The 21,236-nt window shown below is 34.6% G+C and overlaps 4 protein-coding genes across 8 annotated transcripts in view; 2 read left to right on the top strand and 2 right to left on the bottom strand.

The window, feature by feature from the left end:
• The window catches only part of LOC306853338 (lysosomal acid phosphatase-like), a 143,629-nt gene extending 141,359 nt beyond the window's left edge, over nucleotides 1-2,270 (top strand). Inside the window, exon 11 of the mRNA XM_079390651.1 lies at nucleotides 2,004-2,270. Coding sequence (XP_079246777.1) covers nucleotides 2,004-2,126 — 123 coding nt within the window. The 3' untranslated portion in view covers nucleotides 2,127-2,270. The remainder of the gene's footprint in view (nucleotides 1-2,003) is intronic.
• Nucleotides 2,271-5,205: 2,935 nt separating this feature from the next.
• Nucleotides 5,206-8,709, top strand: LOC306854085 (small ribosomal subunit protein uS7m-like). Its single transcript, XM_079391894.1, has 5 exons — nucleotides 5,206-5,331; nucleotides 5,516-5,704; nucleotides 6,000-6,063; nucleotides 7,500-7,667; nucleotides 8,136-8,709. Exons 1-5 carry the CDS (start codon nucleotides 5,288-5,290, stop codon nucleotides 8,355-8,357), a joined length of 687 nt encoding a protein of 228 aa, XP_079248020.1. The 5' UTR covers nucleotides 5,206-5,287; the 3' UTR covers nucleotides 8,358-8,709.
• LOC306854092 (MIF4G domain-containing protein B) lies at nucleotides 8,472-12,839 on the bottom strand. Of its 3 annotated transcripts, none has more exons than XM_079391905.1 (6): nucleotides 12,769-12,839; nucleotides 11,852-11,988; nucleotides 11,660-11,769; nucleotides 11,371-11,526; nucleotides 10,303-10,395; nucleotides 8,472-10,092 (listed from the first exon to the last, which is right to left on the bottom strand). In XM_079391905.1, exons 2-6 carry the CDS (start codon nucleotides 11,931-11,933, stop codon nucleotides 9,865-9,867), a joined length of 669 nt encoding a protein of 222 aa, XP_079248031.1. In that variant the 5' UTR covers nucleotides 11,934-11,988; nucleotides 12,769-12,839; the 3' UTR covers nucleotides 8,472-9,864. The 3 variants fall into 3 exon arrangements, with proteins under 3 accessions (XP_079248031.1, XP_079248032.1, XP_079248033.1); XM_079391906.1 differs by having other exon boundaries at nucleotides 8,621-10,092; nucleotides 12,722-12,839; XM_079391907.1 differs by having other exon boundaries at nucleotides 8,622-10,092; nucleotides 11,852-12,277; nucleotides 12,325-12,817.
• Nucleotides 12,840-13,313: 474 nt separating this feature from the next.
• LOC306853320 (uncharacterized protein) lies at nucleotides 13,314-20,347 on the bottom strand. 3 transcript variants are annotated; one of them, XR_013782730.1, is made up of 17 exons: nucleotides 20,170-20,347; nucleotides 19,359-19,712; nucleotides 18,919-19,269; nucleotides 18,115-18,216; nucleotides 17,856-17,942; nucleotides 17,592-17,684; nucleotides 17,037-17,105; nucleotides 16,674-16,763; nucleotides 16,110-16,262; nucleotides 15,881-15,949; nucleotides 15,502-15,597; nucleotides 15,206-15,289; nucleotides 14,893-14,988; nucleotides 14,707-14,805; nucleotides 14,554-14,591; nucleotides 13,559-14,448; nucleotides 13,314-13,496 (listed from the first exon to the last, which is right to left on the bottom strand). XR_013782730.1 is itself a non-coding variant. In XM_079390637.1 (16 exons), exons 1-16 carry the CDS (start codon nucleotides 20,228-20,230, stop codon nucleotides 14,305-14,307), a joined length of 1,986 nt encoding a protein of 661 aa, XP_079246763.1. In that variant the 5' UTR covers nucleotides 20,231-20,347; the 3' UTR covers nucleotides 13,314-14,304. The 3 variants fall into 3 exon arrangements, 2 of the variants coding, with proteins under 2 accessions (XP_079246763.1, XP_079246764.1); XM_079390637.1 differs by having other exon boundaries at nucleotides 13,314-14,448; XM_079390638.1 differs by lacking the exon at nucleotides 17,037-17,105 and having other exon boundaries at nucleotides 13,321-14,448; nucleotides 20,170-20,338.
• Nucleotides 20,348-21,236: the final 889 nt, after the last annotated feature.

Here is a 21,236-nt window from a genome sequence, read left to right as displayed (position 1 = left end):
AGTTCTTCAAATAAAAAAAATAAAAAATTGCTGCGGCTTGAGACAGGCTGTTCAAAAACATGCCGCATTAAAAATGTAAAGCTGAGCGCCAGTCAAAATCGCGACAAAAAGAGTGTGCGTGCTTACTATGATTATTAGGGTAATCTGCAGGAAGTGCAAAAAGACAATAAAGTGTGAGTTTTTTCTTCTTAAGAAAAAAATTAAGATGTTCTTAAGAATATATTTGAGAACTTAAGAATTTTTCAAGAATTGCACTTAAGAACATTCTTACGAACTTCGTATAATTTATCTTAAGAAATTTCTTAACTTATTTCTTAAGAAGATTTTCGTGAATCCGGCCCCTGGGTCACATATACAGTGCCCTCCAAAAGTATTGGAACAGTAAGGCTAATTCCTTTATTTTTGCTGTAGACTGTAAACATTTGGGTTTGACATCTGTGTGGGTCTGACAGGTGTGTTTTGTTGCCCTGGTGTGTCCTATTCATTGATTATTCAAACAATAAATAGCACTGAATGTCTGTGCTCAGTTTCAGAGCCGTGCAGACTGCATTTATAGTTAGTTAGACATGTAACCAACATGAAAACCAGAGAGGTGTCTATGGGTGAAAAACAAGCAATTGTGAAGCTGAGAGAAGATGAAAAATCAATCAAACCATTGCACAAACACTGGCAATAGCAAGTACAACCATTTGGAATCTCCTGAGGAAGAAAGAAACCACTGGTGTACTAAGTAACACCTCAAACGGGTAGATCAAGGAAAACATCTGCAGTTGATGACAAAAACATTGTGACCGCTGTAAAGAAAGACCCTAAAACAACTGTTAGTGACATCAGCAACAACCTCCAGAGGGCAGGAGTGAAGGCATCACAATCTACTGTTCGCAGAAGACTTCATGAACAAAATTACAGAGGCTACACCAGAAGATGCAAACCACTCATTAGCAAGAAGAATAGGAGACGAGCCTCAAAAATTCTGGGACAAGGTCTTATGGACTGATTTTATGGACCAAAGTGATGGAAAGGCTAAAGTTTGGAGAAAGAAAGGATCTGATCATGATCCCAAACATACAAGCTCATCTGAAACACAGTGTACACAGGTGTACATTATAGTACACATTACACAAGTAATGTAATGGCTTGGGCTTTCATCGCTTCTTCTGGGACAGGCTCATTAATCTTCATTAATGATGTAACACATGATGGCATGGAAGTCTACAGAAATATTTTGTCTGACAATTTACAGAAATATGCAACCAAACTGATTACTGCGCTCATTTCCTGCACATCCATGATTGTTTCATCTGTCACGCATCTCCTAGCAACAAGGCGCATGTTTCTGTAATCGGAACGACTTGAAAGTCTGCTAGTGTATGATCCACAGTCGCGTGGTGTATGATGGCCAGTTTTCCTTTGTCACTATTTGCAAAGTTGGTAAGTGTATGATGCCTAGTGTTTTAAAAATCTGTTCAGATTTTAAAAGTTGTGTAGTGTATTCCAGCCTTAACCAGACATTTTCAACAAACTATCTCCAAAACACAGTAATTGTTTGGATTTTAAACTGTCCTTGTTCTAAAAAGCTATCCTCCCATGAGTAGAAGGATAGCTAAAGGTTCAAAAACGCTATTATTTTAACTGATTTAATAACAGCAATTTTCAACTTTTCAAATGAAATAATCTCCAGGCACACAAAAACCTGTATTTGTATTGTGTGATCTGCAGTAGATCATAGAGCCGAGCAGAAGTGCAGATCCAGATGCAGAAATACAGAGAACCAACACCATTATGTGTGAAACAGAGAAACCTGTGAAACACGTTACATGATAGAAAAATTTAGTTTTTTTTTTCTCCTGGAGAATAATAGTACATTGAGAATAAAATAACTCATGTAATCCACACTCACCAACATTGCTGAGGTTTATTTGAACCACAGTTTCTCCAGATTCCTGCTGACTGTAAACAGCACATGTATATTCTCCCTCATCTTCAGCTCTCAGATCGTCCAGACGGAGGGAGAAGTTTCCATGTTGAATCTGATCAGTAAAGAAATGAGCTCTTTCATGATAATCCTGCTGCTGGGACTCTGGTCGACTCTCACCATCTTGATACAGATGAACCAGAGTCTCTGAGTCTATTCTTCTCCATTCCACCTTCAGATCCTCCATTGATAAGAGTTCATCAACATAACAGGGCAAAACCACTGAAGATCCCAGAGGAGCAACCAGAGGAGCAGAGGGGCTGCGCACAGTGAACCCTAAAATAAATAAATAAATAAAATTGATCAAATAATAAACACTTGGCTTCTCAAATGTTGAATGTTATTCTGCTGTGAAACACACATTAAGAAGTGAAAGAGGCCAGAAAGCTTTCATTACAACATTTTGCTGTACAAATTAATTATGTATAAAATATTGTGTTGATTTGAAAACAAACTGTCTGTTCTACTTCTGACTGAAAATACCAGCAGACTTTAAGTTGAGAATATTGTTTTGAAAAAAAAGTGTCTTAAATCTGTAGACTCCATAAAAATATAGTGGAGAGTTTACTTTTCAATGAAAAGAACAGAAGCACTTCAGAATTTACACTTTAGCCATTATCCTATGTAAAAAGTGATAAGTTAACTTAACTTAATCACTCCAAAAAGTGATAAGTTGACTTAAATTTAAAAAAATTGAGGAAAACCCTTGCCTTAAAATTATCAAGTAAATAACAATTAAAAAAATTAAGTGGTTTGTCACTTAACTTATTTTTTTTAATTATTATTTACTTGATAACTTTAAGGCAACAGGTTTCCTCAATTTTTTTTAAGTCAACTTATTACTTTTTACAGTGTAGCAATTGAATTATTATCCTTACAGAATTGAAACACTTTTTCATATAAATTGTCAATGAGCATATATATAGCATTATAAATTCCTATTTAAATTATAATTCTATTTGGCAAGTTTCAATTCATTACGATATCATGTGACCACATCAAATCAGGTTTTTTTTTTTTTTGTACGCCCTCAGAAAAAAAGGTACTACTGATGTCACTGTGGCGGATACCTTTGAAAACGGTATACCTTTGTCCCTTATTTATCCCTAAAGGGTGTATTAGTACTTTAAAAGTACATATTAGTACCTAAAGTGCACAAATTATTACTTCCCCAGTGACAACTTTTTTTCTGAGAGTGTATCACATCAAGCCATGATGTGTCCAGAAAAAAAACAAAAAACAGAATAGAATAGAATAGAATAGAATAGAATAGAATAGAATAGAATAGAATAGAATGGAATGGAATGTTTTAGTGGCCAGGTGTACTTACACATACAAGGAATTTTGCTGGGTTACTAGGCTATATATTGTATGTGTAATAGACGTAGGCAAGTAAGTGCTGATGCGTGTAAACCTCACTCCCCTGATCTCAAAAAGAGGCGCTCTGGCGACTGACGCTAGAGGCCGTTGCCTTTAGCCTCCTTGTTAGAGCGCCCTCCTCCCGCGCCGGAGACCGCGGTTCGAATCCCGCTCGGAGCGAGGCGAAGTAGAACCGGTTACATATTTTCTTATACTCAACTGTCCTACTTAACCACACTGAACCGTTACAGGGAAAACAAATATCTTTAAGCGGATGAGATTAAACAATGATTACTAATTTACTTAAAAATAAATAAAAAAATTATTTATATTATTAATATTTTTAGCAGTTTAAAACCCGATTCATTATGTAAACATTTCTATTCTGCTAAAAATAATCACAGCCGGTCCACAGCTGACGGCCCTGAATAAGATCATTCTGAAGGAGATCATACTGTACGTACCATCAGCGATCGTCAATAATACTGACATCAAAATACAGTTCTCCAGGTGCATCTTCAAATATGCGAAATTAAACAAAACGTTTATGACTTGTAGCTACAAACGATGGCAGCTGTTATTACTGGTGGACACTGATGCTCATGAAATGCAGCAAAACTTTCAGTTTCAGTTTCAATTTTACTTCTAAATTGTCGCAAGGGTGGGTCTAGACAGATGCACGGTAACTTGAGGTAACCCATTCCTTGCTGTCCACTTTTTTTTACTGCATTGTAGTTGAATTAATTATTTTATTTTACATATTTGCTGTTTTACAGTCGCACCAGTTCATGTGTGTGTGTGTGTGTGTGTGTGTGTGTGTGTGTGCATGTTTATGTGGTTTATGAGGACACAAATTTGTATAATAACATGGGTATGACAGAGGTATTACAATATGAAGGTGGTTTATGAGGACACTGCCTATGTCCCCGTGATTCAAAAGGCTTAAAAAACATACTAAATGGTGTTTTTGAAAATCTAAAAATGCACAAAGTCTCCTGTGAGGGCTAAGTTTAAAACTATATTAATATTATTTTACTTATTAATATTATACCTCTTATTTTATTTTACTATATACAAATATAACTAAAAACACTAAACAACTCACCTTCAGTAAAGCCCCAAAGCATGAAGGCCAAGAACATACAGATGTTTGGACAAAAGACCAGAGAAAGCTGAAGAATCCAGATTGTGTTGCTGGTGGCTGGAGAGAAGATGCAGAATAAGCACAGTTAAATTAACAAAACACTTACTTTGTGACATACAGAGTTAATTAAATCACAAGAAATAATAATTCACTTACAAACAGTGAGAGCAGAAGCACAGCTCCAGAGCCAGCAGCAAAACAGAAAAACAACACAGCTATGTGCCAAGAAGAGAAACCTGTGAAACAAATATCAAGTAGCATTTGCATCTGCACTGAAACAACTTGGTATAGGTATTAAACTTTATAATTGCACTGTCCTTGGAGCGGACCTGACCTACATTTCACTGCTGGTTATACTCTGTATAATTGTGTATGTGACAAATAAAAATCTTGAAAATTAATTAAATGTCTTTTTTTTATTATTATTATTATTAAAAGCGAAATAATACACAGAATTATGAGTCTATTTGAACTTGTTTTAAATAAAATGAATAAATCCGAGACACTGGCTGGGGGGGGGGGGGGGGGGCGCAGTATTTGTAGACATATATAAACAAACCGTAAATTCACCGACTGCCTGACTTTTCAGTGTAAAGAACTATTAGTTAAACACTGAACAAGAACAATTCTATAGCTACTGTAAATGCAAAATGCAGAACATTCAAAACATTTTTTATTATCATTAAAACAAATAGTGGTATTTTACTCAGGCAATATTTTAGGACGCGTTCTTCAGCTGAGGTCCTGTCAGAGTGAGTTTAGCGATGATCTGAGATCTGTGTTTGTGTTTCTCCTCTAATATCCTAAAGATGGCAGCCTCCGTCAGATATTTACTGAAACCTTGGACACCGAGGTATATTTGACTAGTTTTCTGTGCTTATGTTTGCCAGGAATGATCGAAGTTAGGTATAGGACACATCAGCTTTGCTCTGTAATTCATCATTTGTGATATTTATCGCTGTTGATCTGAAACTGAAGCATGTGTGCTCACTCCTCAGCTTGATTTGATTTACTGACTAGCATGCATCTTCTCTCAGTCTGTGTTTGGTGAGATGGAGTCGGTATAATCCATACTATCTGGATCCTGATCCCAGTAAAGATGCTCGTGTGCCAGAATCAGAGCTCAGTCCTGAAGAAAAAGAGCTGCAGGAACTGAAAACAGTGAGGCCGATAAAAGCAGCTCTGTCGAGCGACACCAGCTCTCCTTTCAATGACCCTCTGATCAGGTAAAGACTAAACCACCTGCATGAAACCTTATTATAGCTCTGTGACCTGAACAGAAACACAGTGGGGTCCAGAAGACACAATCAAAATCATTTAACTAATAATCTCATTTAGATGTTCAATTATATTATGCTTATAATATTGTTTGAAATGTGCTGTAATTTTTAAAATATATATACATTTTCACTCTTGGTCCCAATATTTTGGACTGCACTGTGTGCATATATATATATATATATATATATATATATATATATATATCTTTCAGAGCAGTGATTATCTGTTTTACTCCAACAGCAAGTTCATCAACATGATGATGCAAGACGGCAACAAAATCCTTGCTAGAGGAATCATGACACAGGTTATCATCAAATCCCATTATATACACACTAGTGATCAAATCCCATTATATACACACACTAGTGATCAAATCCCATTATACACACACACTAGTGATCAAATCCCATATATACACACACTAGTGATCAAATCCCATTATACACACACACACACACACACTAGTGATCAAATCCCATTATATACACACACACACTAGTGATCAAATCCCATTATACACACACACTAGTGATCAAATCCCATTATATACACACACACACACACTAGTGATCAAATCCCATTATACACACACACACACACACACACACACACACACTAGTGATCAAATCCCATTATACACACACACACTAGTGATCAAATCCCATTATACACACACACACACTAGTGATCAAATCCCATATATACACACACTAGTGATCAAATCCCATTATATACACACACTAGTGATCAAATCCCATTATATACACACACTGGTGATCAAATCCCATTATATACACACACTAGTGATCAAATCCCATTATATACACACACTAGTGATCAAATCCCATTATATACACACACTAGTGATCAAATCCCATTATATACACACACTAGTGATCAAATCCCATTATATACACACACTGGTGGTCAAACGGCTGGAATTAAAATGTTTAATGTTTTTTGTTTGTTTTTTAAACATCTTTTCTGTTCATCAATGCTGCATTTGTTGAACCAAAAATGTAATATACACTGTAATATTGTGAAGTATTATGACCATTTAATAACTTGTTTAAATACAATTTAAAATACTAATTTATTTCTTATGACAGTAAAGCTGAATTTTCAACATCATTACTTCAGTGTCACATGATCCTTCAGAAACAGTTTTCAAATGCTGATTTGCTGCTCATGAAACATGTCTTAATATCAATGTTGAAAACAGTTGTACTGCTTCATATTTATGTGGAAACTGTGATGCATTAACTTACTGTTCAGAAGTTTGGGGTAAGTCAGACTTTAAAAAAAAAACAAAAACAAAAATGTTATGTTACGAAATTTCAATTTCATATAAATGCTTATTTATAATAAAATACTTATGATAATTTTAAACCAGCAAAACACTAATAATAATAATAATATGATCCATTAGTGATAATTGAGCACAATAATAATTAATACTTGAGCAAATCAGCAATTAGAATGATTTCTGAAGGATCATGTGACACTGGAGTAATAATTCTGAAAAATCAGCTTTGCATCACATGAATAGATTACGTTTTACAATATTTGACAATAAAAAAAAAGTTATTTTAAATTGTAATGCCCAATATTCCTGTTTTTCTGTGTATTGGAAAAAAAAAAATGCAGCCTTGTAAGCATAAGAGACATCTTTCAAAAATATTACAAAATTGTTCATATGAGTTTTGACAATTTCTGCTAGGATGTTTTGTGTCTGTTTAGACGCTGGAGACCATAAAGAGAAAACAGGTGGAGAAATACCACAGATCTCCAGCAGCTAAGAGAGAAGAGATCGAGTGCAATCCATACACCATCTTCCATCAGGCCCTAGAGAACTGCAAACCCATCATTGGCCTGGCCAATGTTCAGAAAGGAGGGAAATCTTATCAGGTCTGTGAACAACATTTAATATTTCACAACTCTGAGATGATCGTCAGATGTTTGTAGATATGCAACTCAGAATCAGCGATCATTTAATGGGTTTGCATATGGCCAACACTGATACAAATATCTCTCGAGAAATGATTGAAAGTCAATGAAGAAAATATAATTTAATGTTGCAAGGAATTAAATGTGCACACATTTTGAACAATATTTGTTTAACATTTAATAAAATTATATCCTTTTACCCAGAGTGATGTTTATAGGGATAATTCATTCAAAGTGAAAATTATCATCATTTACTCACCTTCATGTTGTTTCAAACCGGTATGACATTCTTTTATAAAACACAAAATTAGTTTTCAAAATCAGATCTTTCCCATACAACCAACAGTATGGTCAAACTAGAGGAATTACATAAAAGCTCTATGAAGAAGACTTAATGTTTAATCTCACTCTGAATTACTGGTCCTGCAGGTGCCGGTTCCTCTCACAGATAATCGGCGGCGTTTTCTGGCCATGAACTGGATGATCACAGAATGCAGAGACAACAAGCACCGTCGCACACACATGAACGAGAAACTCTCGCAGGAGCTGCTGGCTGCCTTCGCTAACGAGGGAAACGTAGTGAAACGCAAACACGACCTTCACAAGATGGCCGAAGCCAACAGGGCATACGCACACTACCGCTGGTGGTAGAGAGAGGACGTTTGGACTCCTAATTCACCTCAAGATGTGATTTGTTTTGGACTGACAGCAGTAGGAGTTTGGGATGGATGGGCATCACAAAAAAGGACATGAGAAAGTCTGTTATCTTGACTCATAAATACAGTTTGTCTTCGTATGAAAGTAAATAAAGCTATAAAAAGTCTATAAAAATTTCCATTTTTGACATGGATTTGTTTTTACAACAGTTGAACAGTGTTACAAAAATCTACAACACCTTTTACTTTTTTTTTTTTAATATACATTCAAATACAACATTTTGTCATATCACCTGATTTCATGTTAACACTTCAGTCCATGGATCTTCATCAAATTTAAATTATACAAAAAAAAAAAATCATAGCCGTGCAAATTTATGCAAGCTTGTGACGCTTTGTCTTCATCCAGCACCTGAAGAAGTTTTCTTGGATATACCTCTGCTCTTTTCGTAGTAGAAAATTATTAGCCTTAAGGAAACATTATATTTAAATGTGACTCTTATAAATTGTGTTTGGTTCATTAAAAACATAGATTTTGTCACAGATTTACATTTTATAAATTGTATTATAGAACAAATATATAAAGTAATCCTTTCTATACAATAGAAATAGCTGCTCGTTCTACAGAGGCAAATATAACTTGTTAGTCAATTTAAGAAAATCAAACACCTAAAAATGTATTAAATATCCATCCATCTCTATCAAATAAAGCCATAATCATCTCTAGTGTTCAGATTCCAGCCCTTGACACACACATAAGACCTGAATCATGATTGTAATGCTGCTATTATAACACTTCAATGATCAAATGGAGATGTACTTGAACTACATTCACTTTCAAACTGATTAACTAAAATATCTAAAGATCTGTGACCAATGATAACTAAATATACTGTGATTATAGCCAAAAAAGCATTAAAAAGCCCTTTAGCTATAACTTAGTTTTTATACTTTCTACTTGATTTGTTAGTACGCTTAACCATGAGTGAACTGCATTATTGCACATATTAATAATTTGTCCTAGGGAATGCTGGGACATTAGTATATTTCAGTAAAATTACAACATGTTATCAAAATCCTGATTGGAAAAAGACTGCAAGACTTTGTAATAGTGCTACCAGCACCCACTGATTAAACCCCAAGTGGCCTTTCAGAGATGATAAAGTTATAAAACTTTAATCAAAATAAATTATGAATGTTATGATTTTTTTTTTTTTGCTTGTTTGTTAGTTTTTTTTAATAATGTGAATGTATAAAACTATAAAACCAGGAATGTGTATTAAGAAAGTAAATATGATGAACTTCATGTCACTTCAAGTCAACTTCAGAAAGTCAAAACCAAAACCCAGTACTGCAACTAACTTTGACCAATCTTCTACTTCATGTCAAACCTCATACCTAGTGAATCTCCAAACCTTCAAAGGCAAATGGAAAAATAAAACCTCCACACTTGGTTCCTACAGATCCGCCGCCTTGTTTCTCGCTCCTGATTGGTGGAGGCCTCAGTCCGTGACTTCGCTGTAGTAGTATTTCTGAGCTGTTTCACTGAAAGTCCAGCCTCCTGCGCGAAACTCAAGGATCTCCAGCAGGAGCAGGCGGCCCATGGAGCTCAGGTCCTCCTGCAGGAGAAATCCATCCCTCAGCAGATTGAACAGCTCATCCATGAGCTGCAGGTTCATCTTCTCCAGCTGATCTCCGATACGATGCAACTGTAACACCAGACAGTCCACCTGAGACAGAGAGAGAGATGGAAAATATCAAAAAGTTGTGGTTAATGATTTTGACCCTCCAAACCATTTTCTGATGAAACTGGAGGTTCGATGATAGACTAATTGAGTACATAAATTAGTAATGCATCAAAAAAAATTGATGCATTACTAATTTATTTACTCAATTAGTCTATCCATTTCAGTCAAACAATAATAATATTCAGGTTTCACCTCCTCCTCGTTCCTCAGGGCATCAGATTGGGCCAGTCTGAACAAACAGTCATAGACGGGGTGCACCAGGGCCATCATGGGCATGTTGTTCACCTGAAACAAACAGAATAAAGTTAAAATGGAGTGAGCACTTCAAATTAATTCACATATGTATTTTTTTTTTTATTATAGTTAGCATGAGTACCTTCCCAATTGTGATTCTAAAATGAACAGTTCACCCAGAAATGAAAAATTATTGAAAATTCACTCACCCTCAAGCCTTCCAAGATGTAGATGAGATTGTTTCTTCATCAGAACAGATTTGAAGAAATTTACTTCACTTGTTCACCAGTGCATCCTCTGCAGTGAATGGGTGCCGTCAGAATGAGTCCAAACAGCTGGTAAAAACATCACAATAATCCACACCACTCCAGTCCATCAGTTCATGTCTTGTGAAGTGAAAAGATGTGTGTTTGTAAGAAAAAAAAAAAAAAAAAAAAAAAAAAAACATCATAAGGGCATTTTAACTTTACACCGTCGCTTCTGGCCAAAATAGGAGTTCATAATCCATAACAACACAAAGTCCATCTTCTGTTGTTCTCTCATCAAAATTCACCAACAAATTTGTCTAGAGCTGTTTTGGACTGTTTTTGCTTGTAAGCTTTGCTTGACATGCGCATATTTCTCTCCTGATTCAGAAGAGACCACTTTAGCTCTGGAGAAATCAATAATTATGGACAGAAACAGCGATTTAAAATTAAAAACGTTTTAATGATGGATTTGATTCTTACAAACACACATCTTTTCACTTTACAAGACATTAACTGATGGACTGGAGTGGTCTGGATTATTTGTGAATTATTGTGATGTTTTTATCAGCTGTTTTGACTCTCATTCTGACGGCACCCATTCACTGCAGAGGATCCACTGGTGAACAAGTGATATAATGCTACGTTTCTCCAAATCTGATCTGATAAAGAAACAAACTCTTCTACATCTTGGATAGCCTAAGGGTGGGTAAATGTTCAGCAAATTTTCATTTTTGGGTGATCTAGTCTTTAAGCATTAAAACAGAAGGCAACCATTCACCTTGAGGTAGTCAAAGATGTTGCAGATGAAGGACACGAGGCAAACCCACTCCTGAGTGGATCTCTGCCGCGTCTCCTCTCTGGCTTTGAACTCCTGCTGTAGTCGGTTCAGGAGGTGACGCCGAAACACGTTCCCGTTGGTCTGTTTAGCCTCGGCCTGAATCAAGCGAGTCAACTGATTACAAATCAGTCCTAATAAACTACAAGGCAAATGTGAGCATTTTATACACTGAAGAGAATGCAACATGCAAACTTTTAAGTGTTCTGTATAAAAACTTGCATTTGTTTACCTGGACAATCGTGTAACAGATGCGCCCGGCCTCCCTGCTGAAGTTCTGGTCCTTCAGAGACTGGTCCACTATTACATCGGACACTTTCTCCAGATCAACGGAGCCTGGGTCTGATGAGAGAGGAGAGAACAAAACACATTTGTGAGCCTGATTGTAAAATGTGCAAAACTGCTGCAGATTCAAGATAATGACCTTTCAAGGCAGTTTTGAGGAGTTTCTGTGTCTCCAAATCAAACGACTGGATCTTGTACTCTTCTTTAGATGAGTTCTCCATTCTGCTTGAGTTCTCCAATCAATAACCAACCTTCAGGCACATGAGATCAGTTTAACTGTGAAAACAATAGCAGATATCTTGAACAAAGTACACTGTCTGGATCAGCAATAAGGAAGAACAAATTAAGTTGAGCTACAAAGATCAATCCTGTTACACACAAACATGTGTACTGGCAAAATCTCTTGTCAGCAACAATTTAGAAAGTTGACCATAATATCATGATCTTAGTGTAATAATAACACTCAGATTTGAATATGAAACACCCAAAATGACATTTTAAAGCCAGTGAGCATCAAAATGCAGAATCAGGGGCCAGTTGCATAAACTTAGCCACCATGTTAAGACTGTGTTAAGAACTAGTATAGTCGTTGTGCTCTTGTGAAACAGATACTGTGTGAAACACTGTTTTCTAAAAGCGACAGCAGCTGTAACGTTACAGTCGACTGTAGGCCTAATCTTTACTTTCATGTGTCCGAGCCAGAAGAGAAGAGTTAGCAAACAAATACTCTAACGTTATTATTTTGGTTCAAAGCTCAATAAGACAAGCTCATAAAGCTCAATAAGACAAATAAAACGTTAAAGACAGCGGTCAAGCCAAATACACACTTTCAGGACAATATCATGAACAGTTTGATTGAAACTCTTTAAAGTAACGTTATCAGATAAACAACAACAACACAGAAGCACGCTTCTGTTTACATCCGGCTTGATTCACTAGAAGCGGATGCATATTAAATATTTGTATACAACTACAACTGCGAGAGGGGTAATACTGTACAAATGCTTACTTTAAAAACCGGAGAAGTAATAAGCAAATGTTTTTCACATCTCTAACCTTCGCTCTTTTCCTCGGTCTCCAGTAACGCTATTAGCCGGCTTACCTTATGAATATTAATTACGTAATGTGACGTTGTCTCGGTTGGCCTAACTGATTGGCTGAAGAGGCTGGTTCTATTTTAAATATTCATTGCGTTATCCTGGACCCCATAGATTCAGAAGCAACGTTTGTATGACCAAATTAATATTAATAAGCAAAGCGTGTTTCTCCATTATGTGTCCGCTGGCGCAGAAAAATGTTTTAAAAAATCATCAAGACTGCCGCTTGGGGGCGCGCAGCCATAACTAACTCATAAGAAGACATATGCATAAAAATTACATTTATTAAAATAATATATTTGAAACCTAATCTCGATTTATCTGTTTAGAGTAGCACGTTATGTCAGATTATTTGCACTCAATAGACCATCATGATCATGACGTGTGCATAAACGTCAAGACAAAAAATTAATCCAAGACAAAATAAATAATAAAAAAAATTTAAAACAAAAATAATAATAAAAAAATCAAATATAATATAAATAAATAAAAAGCATACTGAGTGGGGTCAGGTGGAAATCACATTCTTGGGGGAAGATTGTAATTTCTTACAAAATATTTATTGTCATTTACAGAGTTAACGTACCTCTCAAGAGATGCAGATCACAATATAATACTACAGGAGATCATGTGCTTGAACTTAGTACAAAAATATTCATAATAAAAAAAATACATTTCAAAATACTCCTGAATAATAAAATAAACCTGTGTCTTCTAAATGTCTTCTAACATTTAAGATGATATGTTACACAAATTTATCAGAAGAATGAGGCAGAATATCATTATCAGAAGTGACTGTGCATAAACAAACACCTCACAGAGAATGAAAAGGTAACGTGTTTCACAGAAAATGTCAGTGGAAAAAAAGCAACAGAAGAGCATATTATGCTATACATTCGACTCTGGATCCACTTTGCAGCTTACTCTAGCCATGCAGGAGCATGCACCTAACCCTTGAAAGAGAGTCACAACACAGTTACAGTAAAATTCAACATTCCTCAATACCTATTTTGATACTACAGAAACTAATACTTTACTAAATTACTTTAGTAAATATTGTTGTAAGTGCTCTAGTAAGCACTTTTAAAGAAAAGTCAGCAATAACATAAGAACAAATATGAGAAAGTACATATTTTAACAAATTAATTAAACAAATTCAATAATTTACATACATGTTATATTTAAAATATTTAAATGCATACAAATACTATAAAGGTTTGAGCATATATAAACTATTTTTGAGTCACTTCAAGCACTTAAGTCACTTCCAAGTAGAAATAGGCATAATTTGGCAACACAAACAACATACCACAATATCAATGACACAACATCGCAGATATAAAAAATTATTCAGCTCCAACCACGATGATGTGCACCAGTCTCTGCTGCTAATAGTCATGCAGACAAAAAAAGCATGTTCGATATGCCTCAGAAATGTTTCATTCCATGAAAACTGTTCAGTCAGATCTTTTAGAAAGCACAGTTCACTTTACTGTTAGTTGATCTCCTCTTCTTGATGCTCCTCACTGTCTCCAGCTACTTTTCTCAGAGTTTCCATTTCAACGGATTCACCAGTCCTCTGGTTCATATCTATACTGGTATGCTTTGTACCAGGAGTCACATTAAAACGTGTCCACGTCTGCAATTACAAGAAAAATGTATTTACGTGACATCTTTCTATTGTTGTCCACTTTAAATGTCAGTATATTTAAAAATGATTGTATTAATTAACCAAAAAACTCACCTGAGGAGCCTCCTGAGACTCTGTTTTGACAGCTTTACCTGAGATGTGAGAGAGGAAAAGATAGTTACAGCCTCAGTTAATGCACAGATGTGGCAAAGCCAGCATGATGGATGATTCCCACATAGTGATAAATCCATTTCAGGTCATACTTACAGGACGCAACAAGGGATAAAATCAGCAGTGCTACAGTGAAGAGCCACTCAGACGGAAAGACAATGACCCGCAAATCTCCCACCAGACGTACGCCATAAACTGTGGAAGAAGATTCATTTTAAACAAATAGTATGTTTTGATCCTACATGACCTTAGGAATCTCATTAAAATGTTGTGTTCACTCACCTGCTTTCATTATCAGTTCTGTCATCAGTGCAACCGAGTTTACTAAAACAAGACCAGCTGATCCGTACAGGAACACAATTTTCCTCATGCGGAGCTCTGTAGGGCCAGAGGTAAACACTTTTGTTAGTTCATTAAGGAATTGTGAATGAGTGAACGAGTTAATGATTTTAGACACAGGATCAGTTTTCTGATTGGCTGCAGTATAATAATCCCCGGCAGACAATTATCCAGACCTTAAGCTTCGTGGATGAGAATGAAACAGGAGGACTGAAAAACAACACATGAACAAGAAAGAAGCTGATCGGTACTTTACTCTCATAATAGACTGGGACTTCAGAAAGTGCAAGAACCCACAAGGCTTGAACAAATCCTGCTACACAGACCAGTCCTGCATCATCTGTAAATAACAAAAAGTCTTTATTAAAAAGCAGCAAAGCCTTATTAATTGCCCATAATTATTTAATTTCTCTCTCAAGAACGAGAAATTATTTTATATTATACAATACCAATTATACCAATTATGTTAAAAATGAACAGATGTACACTTACATTTTTATAAATATGGTTTAAACTTTTTAATATCTTTAAATATTAGAAATATATTCATACCCTTTTCTTTTCTCAAGAGCATAATGTACAAATACACCATTGCTCCACTCATCCCAATCATCATTAACCATACTGAATAGTACAGACAACGTACACCTGAAAAGACAAAAGAAACAGTGAAAACATGCTCAAGAATAAAAATAGTTACTGAGTGAAACTGTGACTTGTGAAACTTGTATAGATGGAAACTGATTTTTTATTGAGGACCACCACTTGAAAAACACAAGTTATTCAAGTCACAAATAGACAGAACTAGCTCGGACACTTTTAGGTGTACATTCAACATTATTTAAAAAAAGAAAAAAGTACAGTAAATGTAAAATGCATCTACTGATTAATTTCTGCAGTCATTGAGCAAAATATAATTTCTCATACTTACAGCATTTATTTTTATTCCAAAAGAAATATGGCAACCAATGAAGTATTGCAAGAGCTGTAATGATAAACACTTAAAAAAAAGAGAGAGAGGCGGTTAGAGTCCAAAAAATAAATTGTCACAATAACACTTACACTTTTATTTATGCTGTGTAAGAAGCAGACCAAACTGAGTATTCCTCAAGAATATTAATTAGTTAATTCTCATTCAGTTTTAAAATGTTCTTGTTTACCTTTATATGAGGCTAAATGAGTGTAGAGCAGAAGGGCAAGCTGTAATGAAGGCAGCCCTGAAAAGCTACAAGTAGCTACATAGTGTTGAACTTTTCTGTATATCTTTCTGCTTAACTCTCCAGACTTTGACAGCAACTTCTCTTCAGCCAGTTCTATTAAAAAAATCAAATACAAATGTGTGAATTCAGTATCAACACATAACAAATGTAAAACAAATATATTTAACACTTACTGCATATCTACAATAATATATATACAATAAATGTCCAAAAGAAGCATTGAGTGTCAGTTTTGAACATGTTAAATCATTTTCTATGGTTAGAAATCTTCAAGAACAATGTGAATGAAGTGGTTGTGTAAATTATGGTAAAATTATTCAAAAAGGTAAAATATGCAAATTGTTCTAGATTGTACTGACATTAATTGTGAGTTAAAACAAGTTTCCTTGTTTAAAAAAATATCTGTATAAAAAAAAAAAAATCTGAATGCATGAGTGTCTTCAACAATGCATTAAAACAAGATATCCTCATCTTGTGGATGCTCCATTATGGACGATCACTCACGTAAAATGAAGAGTAGACCCATCAGGACAATTAAACCGATGGTGACTGTTCTGATGACTCTGCTGTTTTCAAAATGTTCAGCTAGAAGTACTGACACAGATATAAAGTATTAATTTAAACTTAATGGTATACTTTACTATTGTGCACTGTAAAAAAAAAAAAACTATTTCTCTCTCGTTCTATATATATATATATATATATATATATATATATATATATATATATATATATATATATATATATATATATATATATATATATATATATATATATATATATATATATATATATATAATGATGATAGAATTGAAACTAAGGATAAATTAAGTTTAGTTTTCCAGATTATTTATAGTATAGATTTACCTGAAGATATCACTGTCATAAATACTGCATGATTAACATGTGCAGTCATGATATACCTCAGGATTTTATCTGAAAAAAATGTTGTAAAATCATGTAAAGAACAAAAACTGTAATAAAACAGTAACACTTTACAATAAGGTGTCATTTGTTAACATTAGTTAATGTATTAACTAACATGAACAAACAATGATCGATACATTTATTAAACTATTTATTCATCTTTGTTAACGTCGTTCATTGTTTAGTCATGTTAGTTCACAGTGCATTAACTAATGTCAACAAACACAACTTTAGATTTGAATAATGCATTAGTAAATGCTGAAATTAACATTATTGTAGAAGTATTGCTCATTCTTAGTTCATGTTAACTAATGTTAGTAACTAATGTAAACTAATGAACCTTATTGTAAAGTTTTACCAATAAAACAAGTAATAGTAATTCTTGCCTAATCCCTTGTAGCTTTATGTATAGATACGACAAATCTCAGTAGACACAGATATTATGTAAAATCTGAATATAAGAGTTTTATACCGCAATTTATTAAAAAAACCAACCTGGAAATTCTGTGGCTAATGGTGTAACCCAATACAACCTCAATGTCCCCAGAATATAGAGCACACAGCAAGAGATGGTCTCATACAAAGAACCTGAAACACATTATTTTGATGATAAAAAAAATAACTCAGAAATATACAAATATAATTGGTATAGCCATTCTAAATCAATTAATAGACACATTTTAGACAGAACTGAATTAAGTTGTAAGGTCTATGTTGGAATTACTAATACAGTAGATCTCAGATAAAATGATGAAATACCTTCAATAAAACACCAGACGATTGAAGCCAACAGCATAGTAATAAACGGGCAAAGGAATAGACAAACTTGAAGACACAGCCTTGTCTCTACAATAGATACAAACCAACTCCAGTTAGAAATGAAAATTATTAAAAAAATAATAATAAAAAAAAATATATATATATATATTATTTTTTTTAATAAATAATTTTCTCATTTCATATATAGAATAAAGAATATAATATACATTTTTGAAGCCTATTTCTCATATAAGCATACCTCGATTTTCTGATCTGGAGTAAACAATCCAGCAAAGCAGAAGTACAGATACAGATGCAATAATACAGAGAACCAACACAGTTATGTGTAGCCAAGAGAAACCTGTCAAACAAACATCAGTTACACAATGTGTGGCACTGTATGGAACTAAACGGCTAAATGGAACTCAGAAACTGAATTCTAGGGTAAGACGATATATTTAGAATTTTTGCTACCTTACCACTCTAGAACAAACAAGGCTTGATTAGGGTTCTAAGTAGAATGTTTGTGTGTCAAAAAAAGGTGCTACAAAAACAAAACATCAACAAATAACCTCTCTGGCATAAGGAGGTCTAGGTAAATAGCTCTCAATTATTATTATTTTTCCAGGACACAGGTTTACATAGGTGCATTTATCAAGTGATACAACACAGTTTCCAAAATTATTGATTGTACAATACAAACAAAACATCATTCATTAAAATGTAGCAAACATTTTAAATCAAATCATTTTTAATTAAATTAATTATTATTTCAACAAAATGCATAGGCCTGTTTTTAACAAAAAACAAAATTCATTACCAGGTTTAGAAGTTCGAACCCTTGAAAGTTTCTATATACATTAGGCTACAAAGCACCTTTCAAGTTTATTTGAGTTGCCCTTTGTAAACTATTGTGTATGGAACTCTTTAGTGGCTCCTGTAATTGGGACTTTGCGATTGATCCCTTTAGATTTATGAATAAACATTTCTTCAACGAGTATAAAATTGTTAATAACACAAGTTTGTGTGGTTTACATTGTTTTCTTATTTATCTGCTACTCACCCAGTCTCTCCAGCTCTACAGTTGCATTGGCTGAGAGTCCTCCAGCAAACACCTGACACATGTAAACTCCTTTATCCTCAGTTCTGACACGCTTCAGTCTGAGAGAGAAGTTTCCTTTGGGGATTTCAGCAGTGAAGAACTCAACTCTGTCTCTGTATCGCTCATCTGCTGCCTCTGGTAAAGCCTCATTGTTTTGGTAGAGCAGAACCAGAATATCTTCATCTGTTTTCTTCCATGAAACCTCTTCAATGTGTTCAGGTGTGATGTGAGAGTCTACAGAGCAGTTCAGAGTGACATCCTCACCCACAGACACAGAAACGGACTCATCTGATCCTGATACTAGCAAACGCTCTGAAAGAAAGAACAGCTGAAATATTACAGAATGAAATATACCCTAGTTTTTGTTTTAAATTCTAATGTAAGAAATGATTCACACTTACCAACATCTTTTATTTCAACTAAAGTTTTCCCTGCAACCTGCTGACTGTAAACCTTACATCTGTAAACCCCTTTGTCTTCAGCTGTCAGATCGTCCAGACGGAGGGAGAAGTTTCCATGTTGAATCTGATCAGTAAAGAAATGAGCTCTATCATGATAATCCTGATGCTGGGCCTCTGGTCGACTCTCACCATCTTGATACAGATGAACCACAGTCTCTGAGTCTGTTCTACTCCACACAACTTTCACTTCCTCTGCTACTAATGGTGTCTCAACATAACAGGGCAAAATGACTGAACCTCGCAGAGGAACAACCAGAGGACCAGAGGGGCCTCGAACAATAAACCCCAGGACATCTGTGTTTGAGAGAGAGAAATAAATATAACTACTGATATAAAATTACAATAGACCTAAATATAGCCTAACTAATTACATGAATTTTTTTATAAAAAATAATAATTTTAGAAATACTAGGCTATAATTTCCAAGCATGTAAGACACATGTACGCATATACTTTAAGTGGTTTAAGAGGTCTGAGCACCTTAATGAATTATTACTGAGCCCCTCAGAAAACAATATGCGTCTTGAAAGTAAACACCGTTCAAAACAACAGGCACGTGAAGATCAAAACGGAAATTGACCATTTAAATGTACTTTCTCTCGTGAATGATGAAAGGTTTGCTAAAAAAAAATGACACCATTACCATTTGAAAGGCATTTTGCTTTTAAATGTCATATAACTGTAACGAGAGTGATGGAAATGTAAGCATTTTTACTTCCTGTAGCATTAAATGTAAACAAACAATACATACCATCAGATATTACAAAGATGAGCATCAAAACACACTGCAGGAAATGCATCTTAAAATGCATTCTGACGAATAAAATGCAATTACATTATTTCCAGTGTAAATGATAAGAAACGAGCAATTTCTGATGGATCTTTAGTGCGACACAAAGACAACCGTTTTGCTTTCTACTTTTTTTGTGGTTTTAGTTTTTTTCAGGAAGTAGTTTAGTAGCTGAGCGTAACGTCAGTGCAGATCGAGACTGTGTGTGTGTGTGTGTGTGTGTGTGTAAACAATAAGTGTGGCGTGATCGCGAGGAAATATGAAGATCTGTTAAAGACGTGTCATTTGAAAGATTTTAGCAAGTTTAAAATCTCCTTAAAATTGTGTTCAGTTAGATTTAAATGACTTTTCAGCTATTAGCACAAAGGAAATATGATATCATTATTGATATTGTGTGTGTATCTGTGATGTTATTATACTGATAAAGTCATTACAAACATTAAAATATCTATTAACTTGATTTATTTTAATCTTTGTCAACTGTTAAAAGTGCTCTTACAGACTCATCTAGTGGTTAGCAGAGGAGTTGAGAGTGGAAGAAGCCAAAGGCCTTGTCCTCAAGAAGATCAGACCGATAGAGACCTCACCTGCATCTTTATTATAGAAAGTCTATTGTGTGGTAAGCCACAACAAATGGCTGATAGTGATATAGTATGCAAAAAATAAATGTGCTTTGAATTTTACATATTTATTAAATAAGTGAAATTCATTTATATCAAGAAGAACTCATCAATAACTTTAGATAATGACTTCAGATAAAAAGAAAGATTCTGTGTTTAAATATGAGCACTTTTAAGAATTTTATTAGAGGCAAACAAAGATATGGTCCCAGTATTTTTGTTTTGTAGGGCTTTTTTTAAACGGGGAATGACACATTAATATACTTCAGTGTATCAATAAATTCACCATTAGCTGTTCGTGCAACGCGCAGATCCATGCATGACTGTAAGGATACGCAAAATACGCAAGCTGCGTAGGGCCAAAAACTTTCTGGGAACGTTAGAATAACATTCTGGAAACGTTCTAAA

Source organism: Barbus barbus (assembly GCF_936440315.1).
Source record: "Barbus barbus genome assembly, chromosome: 3".
Classification (NCBI taxonomy): Eukaryota; Metazoa; Chordata; class Actinopteri; order Cypriniformes; family Cyprinidae; genus Barbus; species Barbus barbus.
This window is presented reverse-complemented; position numbering and strand designations above follow the sequence as displayed.